The 9377-nt window shown below is 55.3% G+C and overlaps 1 protein-coding gene across 2 annotated transcripts; it reads right to left on the bottom strand.

Moving 5' to 3' along the window:
* Positions 1 to 274: 274 nt before the first annotated feature.
* Positions 275 to 9170, bottom strand: DUSP26 (dual specificity phosphatase 26). 2 transcript variants are annotated; one of them, XM_080797401.1, is made up of 5 exons: positions 8824 to 9003; positions 6536 to 6817; positions 4702 to 4916; positions 4017 to 4202; positions 275 to 2490 (listed from the first exon to the last, which is right to left on the bottom strand). In XM_080797401.1, the coding sequence occupies exons 2-5, from the start codon at positions 6754 to 6756 to the stop codon at positions 2315 to 2317; spliced, it is 798 nt and encodes a 265-aa protein (XP_080653527.1). In that variant the 5' UTR covers positions 6757 to 6817; positions 8824 to 9003; the 3' UTR covers positions 275 to 2314. The 2 variants fall into 2 exon arrangements, with proteins under 2 accessions (XP_080653527.1, XP_080653528.1); XM_080797402.1 differs by lacking the exon at positions 275 to 2490 and having other exon boundaries at positions 2501 to 4202; positions 8824 to 9170.
* Between the last annotated feature and the right edge of the window lie 207 nt (positions 9171 to 9377).

The following is a 9377-nucleotide window of genomic DNA, read 5'->3' on the forward strand; positions in this document are numbered from 1 at the left end:
CTGTGGAGAGAAACCTATGATAAACAGTTTTCTTTCTTTCTTTTTTCTTTTCTTTTTTTTTTTTTTTAAGATTTTATTTATTTGACAGAGATCACAAGTAGGCAGAGAGAGGAAGGGAAGCAGGCTCCCTGCCAAGCAGAGAGCCTCATCATGACCTGAGCCGAAGGCAGAGGCTTTAACCCACTGAGCCACCCAGGCGCCCCATCTTTCTTTCTCTTTCTTTTCTTCCTCTTTCTTTCTTTTTTGTATGATTATTATTATTATTTTTAAAAAGTCTTAATTCCACATACAGTATTATATTAGTTTCAGGTATGTAATCCAGTGATTCAACAATTCTTTTTTAAAAACAGATTTTTTTTTTAAGATTTATTTATTTGAGAGCGAGAAAGAGAGAGACAGAGCACGAGGAAAAACAGGCTCTCCACTGAGTAGGGAGCCCCATGCAGGGCTCGATCCCGGGACTCCAGGATCATGACCTGTAGGCAGATGCTTAACTGACTGAGCCACCCGGGTGCCCCTGATTCAACAATTCTGTCCATCACCCAGTGCTCATCACAAGTGCACTCGTCATCCCCTCCACCCATCTCACCCCTCCCCTCTCGTAACCATCATTTTGGTTGTATCTCTCTTCATAACCACTACTTCATAACTCACTACACTGCCCCCCCCCATCAAGGCTGCCTTCTCTGTAAGAGATTATTCTAGCAAAGGCCTTTCTGTGCAGCCAAGCCCAGCCCTCTCCAGCCAGTGTAATGCTCAGCTGCCTCTCTAGCTCATTCCATCTGCTACCTCGGGGCTCAGAAGCAGCCCTTCTCCCTGAGCTCCCCTCCCCGTGGACCGTCTCAGCTGGGATTAGTTACAGCGTGAGGGACTGCGCAAACATCTCTCCCTCTCCCCAGATGCAGCGAAGGCTCGGGGTCTCGCCGCAGAGGCTGGAGTCTGCATCACCCAGGCCGGGGCTGGAGGCGTCCAGGGCAGGAGCAGAGCAGGACGGCAAGACTGACATGAGCTGCCGTCCCTGAGGGGCAGGGCCCGGCCTGCTGGAAGCTCGGGCTGCTTCTGCCAAGGGCTCACTTAGTCCTGTCCACTGCCAAGTCCTTGGCTTGGGTTCAAATGGCCAGCTGCTCCCAAGAAGAGGACGAGGGAGTCTGGACTTTTAACAGCCTTCAGTGGTGGAGTGAGGGACGAAAGGCAGGGCGGCTGGATGGCTACAGGTGGGTGAATCCCGGCATCTCCACTGCTCACTTCTGCGTGTGTCCTCGTGAAAATTACTTCACCTCAGATGCCTTGTTCTTAAGCAATGCCAAGGAAGGATACCTTTCATGGGTTTTTAGGAGGATTAAATGGGTTAATATCTTAATATCTGTAAAGGCCGAAGACTGCCTCTGCAGAGCTGTCACATGGCTTTGTTAAATAATACGTAACCTGCTCTGAGAGGATGATCTGTGGCCGAATCTGGTTTAGTAGCTCCACGTCTCCACTAGAAGTCAGACATAAGTTCTCAGGTGACTCGGCCTGTGACAATGCTAGGGGATTTGCGTGAGGCACATTCGGCCTGCACTCACACAGCTGTGTTTTAATTTATTTAAGCAATATCTCCACCCAGCGTGGGGCTCAAACTCCCCTGCTCTGTGAGGATCACCTTTGGCCAAATCTACTTTAGTAGCTATACTTGTCTACTGAAGTTAGAAGGCGCTGCGGGTTACATCAAGAGTAACAGATACATGTACTAGACTAGAAGAAAGGAGGTGCCAAGACCACGGTACTCTGTGGTCAGGTCGGTAGTCAGTCTGTCCTCTTGGATGACTTACCTCTGGGTTATTTCTACTTATTCTTAAGTCCTCCTGCCCATGGTTCTGATAGGGAGTCAATGCATTTTCATTGGAATCCACATTCCTAATGAAGGCCTCACTCTACCCCTTGGATAAACTTGACCCTCAACAGTCCTAGAAATCTGAGGTCCCAGCGACTACACTCTGCTTGAAGCACTAAGACCAGCCCTGGTTGCCACCAACCGAAGAGAGACACCACTGTCAGCCAGGCTGGGGAAGAAACTTGAAACAGGACAAACGCAGACTCTTGGAAGCGATCAAAGCTGCTAGGCGGAAAGCAGAGGACACAGGAGAGCCAGGAAAGCTGGCTTTAAACCACAGGGAGGGATAGGGCAAGACAAAGAGCACTTATTAAATACTGACTGTGCTCTGAGCTCAGAACCATATATTTAATTAAATGCCCATCGTGACCCTGTGGAAGCAGGCAGAACTCTTGCATGTGATGACATGGGGAAGAGGCAAAGGGACCTGCCCAAAGGCCCTCATAGCCAGGGAGCCCAGGCTGGCAGATCTGTTGGCCTCACGTCACGACCACTGTAAACGGACTGAGTAACACATGTGTGATTGTAGAGCTTTCTCATATTCGGAGCTGGCACGATGGAAGTTATGTACTGGTTCCTCACCATCGAAGGTGTCCAAGGAGGTGCTGGATGGAGATCTTCAAAGATATTAAAAAGAGAATTTATTCATGCTTTGTTGGAGGGTGGAAATGGATCATCTAGGAAAGCACCTTCTAGCTTTGAGATTCTGAGTTTCTATACTTTGGGGTAAGATAGACTCTTCAGGTATATTAAGGGATTTCCTTTCCCTGTATTTTTCACCTTCTCATCTTTCCCCTTCTCCCCTTCATGCAGATACTCTGTTCTGGGAACATGTTTTTTCTAAAAGGAGGGAGGTGGTTTGGGTGGCTGGGATAGCAGAAACACCAAACTACTCGCTCTGGTTGGTGAGTCTAAATTTTTACCACGTTTACTAAGGAGACTGCGTTACACTCTGGTGAGGCAAACCTGGAAAGATGACAAGAGGAAGCAATTATATCACCCCTCCCTCCCTCTCCTCCAATTTCTTGTTACCAGCCAAACCCCACACCCCCTGAATGTAGGATTTAGGGAAGGGGTTGATTTAAGATTCATATTCTGCTATCCCATCACGATGGGGACTTGATATAGAATCTGGACATTTTTTGGAAAATAAAGCAATATTTCCTGCATGCCTGAGCTGGGGAACAGAGACCTAGTTTAAGCCTGGCAGACAGAGCGGGGTTGCAAGCCTAACGGTTTTTGGTCCTCTGCTGCCCCTATGTGGACAGAGCGGGAAACAACACTTCAAGATTTCGCTTGTGGCCACAGTAAAATTGGACTTGAAAGAACACCCCCGGAGAACCGCTGGAGGTTTATGACCACGATGAGGGAGTCAGGAACTGTTGCTATGGCCAGAAAGCCGCGGGCTTCCAGGAGAGAGGTGGGGAGCCCCTACAAGCTGTCAATGACTTCACCAGGATCTTGTCCACCATCTTTATTTTTCCTCAAGACATCTGCAGCCAGGAGGCGAGCCATCATCTCGAGACTCGCAGGCATGCACCTCTGCGGCTTCTGGCCGCGACCAGCGCCCGCGGGCACAGCGCCAATCCTCCCACACCTTCTCTTCCTGCGCTTGGAGTAACAAGTCTGTGAGTGTCTCCCTCTGGTTTCACAGCTTTTCACACCCTCTCTTTACCGTCTGTCTCGACACCACCATCTACACAACATATCTACACCATGGCATGGCGTTTGTGCTTGCGGCATCCCTGACTCCCTGCACAAGCACAGGACAGAGATGACACTTTTGTTCTTCAATGAGCGAGGGGGAACACTTGGGCACAATGGGGGGGTGCGGAGGGGGCTCTGGGTGACTGGGAGCAGCCTGGCTGGAATCCAGGGTGTCGGAGTCCCAGGACTGCCGTCTACCTACAGCTTTAGCTGCTTCCTTCCCCAGTCAGCTCCCTCCTGGGTGCCCAGCACACCAACCAGCCTCACCCCCCATCCCCTCCCGACCCACAGCAGCAGTGGTGGGAGCCCCAGCCCTCTTGCTCTCCTGCCCACAGGAGAGGGTGGGATATCTGGGCCCCCTCTCTCCAGCTGGGAGCCAGGGCCAAATGCGTGCGCCTGGCCTGACCTCCTGTCCCCTCCCCTCATGCCTCCAGACCCTGCCGCAGCCTGCGATCCAGGGCCAGGAGCTGCCGCAAGAAGCCCCGGTTGGGGATGATGCCTCGGTGGTCCTTGACCTTCTTGATGGCCTCCACGAGGGTGAGGTGGTGGTACAGCATGAGGTAGGCCAGCACCAGCGTGGCGGACCGGCTCACGCCCACGGCGCAGTGCACCAGGATCTTCCCTGTGAGGACAGACACACGAGGCGGCCGTGGGACTGTATGTGGTGCGCTGGAGGCGGTGAGGGCTATGGGGCTGGGTGAGGAGGGAGACGGGGAAGCAGGGTGCAGACTGCGGGTGGGAGGAATGCCGACCCCTGGGATGCCTGGACGGATACGACAGACAGACAGACAGACAGCATGCAGCAGCTCAGACTCCGGGAGCCTGAAAAGGGCTCCCAGGGAGACAGATGCTCATCACTAATGCAAAACTGAGTCTCACACAGAGTGGTGATCTGCTGAGCGTTCCCAAGTGCATTAGCATCGGGCCTCTGTTAACACTGGATTATTTCCTTCTCTTCTCATGCACTGCCTTTTACAAACAGATGACAGTGTTTTTCTCGCCTTCATATCAGATCCTGAGCCTCGGTCATGTCACTCAAATCTCTCCTGCCTTGAACCCTCTGGCTTTCCCCTAATTCCATGTCCCTGGTTCCTTCCCTCCCCCTGGCTCCCCCCTCCTACCTCCTGGCTGGTTCAGCGCCCGGTGGATGAAGTCGGCAGCTGTCTGGAAGTGGATGCTCATGTCAAAGGCTGGCGAGTCATGGGCCTCGACACCCAGATATCGGATGCCCAGCCCCTCGTAGGCCTCGGGGGTGCCTCGCCACCTGCTGTGTGAGGCATTGAGGACGTGCGTGATGCCCAGGCGGCGGAGCTCCCGGCGGTTGTTAGCGATGTCCCTGCGTAGAGCAGAAGATAAAGGGAGGGTGGGGCAGCTAGGCTCTGGGCCAAGAAGCCGAGGCCTCCACCCTGTCTGCTGCCTAGCTGACGTCACCGGCTCCAAGCCTCTGCCGCACCGACGGAGGACCCAGAGCGGGGAACCAAGATGGCTACGACCTGGAGTCTCGTCCTAGAGCGAGGGTTGAGAGTTCTGGGGGAGGTTCTGCCTGGAGAAAAGAAGACTAATGGGGTGGCTAACTATAGCCATAATGTAAAATATTGAAAGAGTCCTCCAAGGCAGTGGGATTTTACTTGATCTGTGGGCAGGGCTGAGTGGCTCCGTACTTCGTGTATGGAAGTATGTACTAACCGTGAAATCCAGCTGAAGAAAAACAGAAACACCTTTGGAGGGAATGACTCTCCCGTCACTGGGGTATTCAAACAGAGACAGAAAAGGTCAACATGTAGGTCAGTGCTCCAGTGGGGACCTGGACCTTGGCTGGGTTGTTGGAACAGCTCATGTTCAACCTCCCTGCTAACCTGGAGGTGATAGGATTCTGACCCTGGCTCCCACACCTAACTCCCTGTTGCTTTCTCTTTTTTTCAAGATTTTATTTATTTGAGAGAAAGAGAGAGAGAGAGATTACAAGTAGGCAGAGAGGCAGGCAGAGAGAGAGGGGGAAGCAGGTTCCCTGCTGAGCAGAGAGCCTGATGTGGGGCTTGATCCCAGCACCCTGAGATCATGACTGAAGGCAGAGGCATAACCCACTGAGCCACACAGGCGCCCCTCCCCTGTTGCTTTCTTCTCTCTTTGATACCCAGAATCTTCTCACATTCTACCAGTTATTCCATGCTCATATGACCCTGTCTTATGACGTCACCTTGGGGTGTTCCTCTGGCCAATGCCCCTCAGCTTAGTGGCAGACGCCTCTCAGGCAACATGGCCATACCTCAGGGCCAATGCCCTGTCCAGTGCAAACTCAAGTACAACGAGCACTGAACTTGAACCTCCAAGTCCTGGCTCTGCTACTTACGACCCATCTGACCTTGGGCCAGTCACAACGTCTCTGAGCTTCAGTTTTGCCATCTGTAACCTGAGGGCAGTGGTACCTACCTCCCAAGGCTGTTGTGAAGATTAAGAGAGAAAATGCATGTGAAAAGCTCCTTGTAGACTATGAAGCCCTTGAGAGAGAGAGAAGTGAGGGGGACTCTTCCCTGGATGCTCTTCTCTCCAGGGCCCCCAAGCACCAGAACCTCTGCGTGCACTGCGGCTCTGCCTGGCCCCCAATGGCCGCCCTTCACCAGCATCACGGCACCACAGATGGAAGGTCAGGGAAGTCACCTGTGATGTCCGCTGCATGACATCGGCACTCAATAATTAATTTTGCTGAGTGAGTGACATTATTGCTTAAACAGAGACTAGCTGTCCAGAGTTGGGCATATCAGTAATCCTGCCCCAGCTCCCCCAAACCCTCCAGCCTCCACTCTCTGCCCATGCACCCCTGCCTCTCCCTCCTCAACCTGGAACCAACAACACGACTCAGAGCCTCCCCGCCACCCTTCTCCTTCTTGCGTGCGTATACACACACACACACACACACACACACACAGCCATGACCCCGGGCTGCCGGCTACGTACTGGTCTCCGAGGTAGAGGCCCGGCCAGACCTCATCGGCATGGTTACAGGCGGTCTTGCCTGTGTAGAGCAGCCTCTCCAACTCAAAGACATTGAGGAAGGGATGTTGAACCGAGGGCATCTCCTCCAGGGCCCCTCTAGTGCGAACGGGAGACCTTGAGCCGCTCCGGGAGAAGCGGGCCATAAAAGTCATGGAGGCCCAGAGCCAGTTACCAGGGCACATCTCAGAGGCGGCTACAGGCGTGTCCTCGCGCTGCTGACGGGTCAGTCTCCGGTGGCTGCTGCTGCAGGAGGGATGGAAGGGAGACACACCTGACTGGGTCCAGAGCAGCTGCTTCCCTTCTTGCCAGCGGGGCTGGGCCTGGGGAGAAGCCTTTCAAAGGAGGGAAGGGAACTCTGGCCCTGGGTGGGGGGTGGGGGGGGGCGCGCCACAATTACTCTCTCCCTCAAGCTGCAGTGGCTCCTTTCTGCTCTTTGGCTCAGCCAGGCAAGGAGGTGGGAGTCACATGTCCTTGTTTACGGGGAGAGGGAGCTGCCCAGCTGCTGGCTTTCTGCTCCACCACTCCACCCCCACTCCCAACACACACACATAAACACACACACACACACACACACACACACATTTGATATTTGGGTGGCAGTGCCTGTTGTGGGAGCTCTTGCCAGCCGGAATCTGGGTCTCATCTGCCTGGGGCTCCAGGCAGAGAGCCCAGGGAGCTGGGATGGGAATGGGGGGTGGCTCTGGACCCATCCGGAGGGAATTAGCGGGAAGACAGCAGCAGCTGGGGCCATGACATATGCCAAGCCCGATTCTCAGCACCAGAGAGATGGGCTGCTTTAACCCATTCTTGCCCTACCACTGCCTCAGAGTTAGGCCTACTGTGGGACGTGTATGTTGGGGGCTGGGGTGAGTGGGGGAACAGCAATAAAGAGGAAGTGTAAGTTTTTGAAAAACACTTGCCGAAGGCATGCACTAATGGAAGAGGGTGCCAAGCTATGTGCACAATGGCCAAACCACTCTCCTTCGATCAGCATGCAGAAATTACTGATCAAACCTCATCTCTCATTTCTGAGTCAAGCAGGGCTGGAGTAATGTGTCTGGGTGTGTGGGGGAGAGGCAGAGGCTGGGGGCTGAAGAAGGGAAGGGATGAGGGCTCCTGCCAGGGTCTCAGAGGCTTAAATGGCCCTCTGTGTTGCTGTTGGAGTCAAGTGACCCTATGCGGGGCATGGGGCTGGCAGTGAGGGGCTTAGCAGGTGTTCCCTGGACTCTCTGTGGACAGCTGGCCTTTCCGAAAGTGGGAGCTTGTTCAGAACGGCAGAGCTGGGAAGGGCCAGCCTTTGAGACTTGGCCTGGGTCCTTCAGGCAGAGAGGCCATTGTGATAAGAGACCCCTTCTCCTCCTCCTCTCCCATCACCAGGATGGGCTGGTCCTGAGGATTCCCTTTTCACTCCCTTCCTGGTCCTCAACCAAAAGTCTACTAGCTAGAGGCCATCTTTGACCTGCACACACTCTGTGAACCCATCCCTCCCTGTGAGCCAGGGCCCCCAGCTCTCCCTCCCTGTGAGCCAAGGGCCCCCAGCTGTCCTTTCCCCTAGGCCAGGGGAGACCGTGCAAGAACAGGTCTTAGGATGCAGGGACATTAGGATCAGGGCTGCTGAGGGGAGCCTGGACCTTAGGGTGTTCAGGGAGAGAGATTTTTGCAGAGGCTGGGGTGGAGAGACCACAGAGATAATAGCACCATAGCCACCATCGCCATCACCACCACCATCATCATCGTTCGATCATCATCAACATCGCTCCTAAAGACCCCATCACTTTGTTCCCAAAGAACGGTTTCTCGAAATAGCTTCTGCTGCCCGGGTGACTGACGCTACATGGGAAAGGGGAAGCGGGAAGGAGCTCAGATGTAGGAAGGAGCTCGGTGGGACTCTTATTTCTCCCCGCGGCTGGAGGAGCCCCATTCCGTCCCGGGGTACACCCCTCGGCCTTCTCCAACCCCATCCGCCGCGTTCAGGCGCCCGCGTCCGCGGCCTCCCCTCCCCCGGCCGCCCGCCGCCCCGCCGAGGCGGTTCTAACAGGTTCATGGCTGTCGCCCCGGCCGCGGCCAGCCCAGACAGTCCGGCGCTGGGGGTGCAGGGAGGGAGCCCTGGGGAGCTCCGCTAGCTCGGCTCCCGCGTCCCCTCCCTGGGTCCTCCCTCCCCACCACCCCCAGCCCCGAGCCGAGCGCCTCTCGGCGCGGCGAGGGAGGCGACCACCCCCACCCCCACCCCCGCCCCGCAGCCCCTCTACCTCGGTGCGAGCGCGGCGCGGGGTCTCAGTCCCGGAGGCCGAGGGCAGGCGCAGCCAGCGCCACGGCCATGACTCTCCTGCCGCCGCCGCCGCCGCCGCCCCCGCCCGCTGCCGCTGCCGCTGCCGCTGCCGCTGCCGCTGCGAGACCGGCTGACGGCTTAGCCTCTATTTTTAAGCCGTGACACGCACGTCGAAGCAGGGTTCATATCAGTGTGTGTGTGTGTGTGTCGGTGACACACAGAGACGCAGCCTCGCCCAGCGGTCCGAGCGGACACGCCGCGCGGGCTCGCCCGCGGGTGTTTACAGACCAGACCCAGACCACGCAGCCGAGCAGCCCCGCCTCGCGTGCATGCTCGGGCGGACGCGTGTGTTAGGAGCTGCGCCAATTACAAGGCATTTTGCTTGAGGATGACATGATACAAGCCATCCCAGACGGTGCCTTTAACACACTCGCTCCTCCCCGGACAGCATTAGTTAATGACATAGACAGGATGGCGCGTCTTACTTGTCCATTGCTTATTCTCAGTAACACCGTGTCGTAAATTACACTGGTC

This window comes from Martes martes (genome assembly GCF_963455335.1).
Source record: "Martes martes genome assembly, chromosome: 2".
Taxonomy (NCBI): Eukaryota; Metazoa; Chordata; class Mammalia; order Carnivora; family Mustelidae; genus Martes; species Martes martes.

Excerpts from the sequence above, each read along its gene's own strand:
- DUSP26 (XM_080797401.1), bottom strand. The coding sequence starts at position 6,756 with ATGTGCCCTGGTAACTGGCTCTGGGCCTCCATGACTTTTATGGCCCGC. Across the intron at positions 4,917-6,535 it reads GGCCTCTACCTCGGAGACCA|GGACATCGCTAACAACCGCC; the intron begins GTACGTAGCCGG and ends TGCTCTACGCAG. Across the intron at positions 4,203-4,701 it reads GGCGCTGAACCAGCCAGGAG|GGAAGATCCTGGTGCACTGC; the intron begins GTAGGAGGGGGG and ends CTGTCCTCACAG.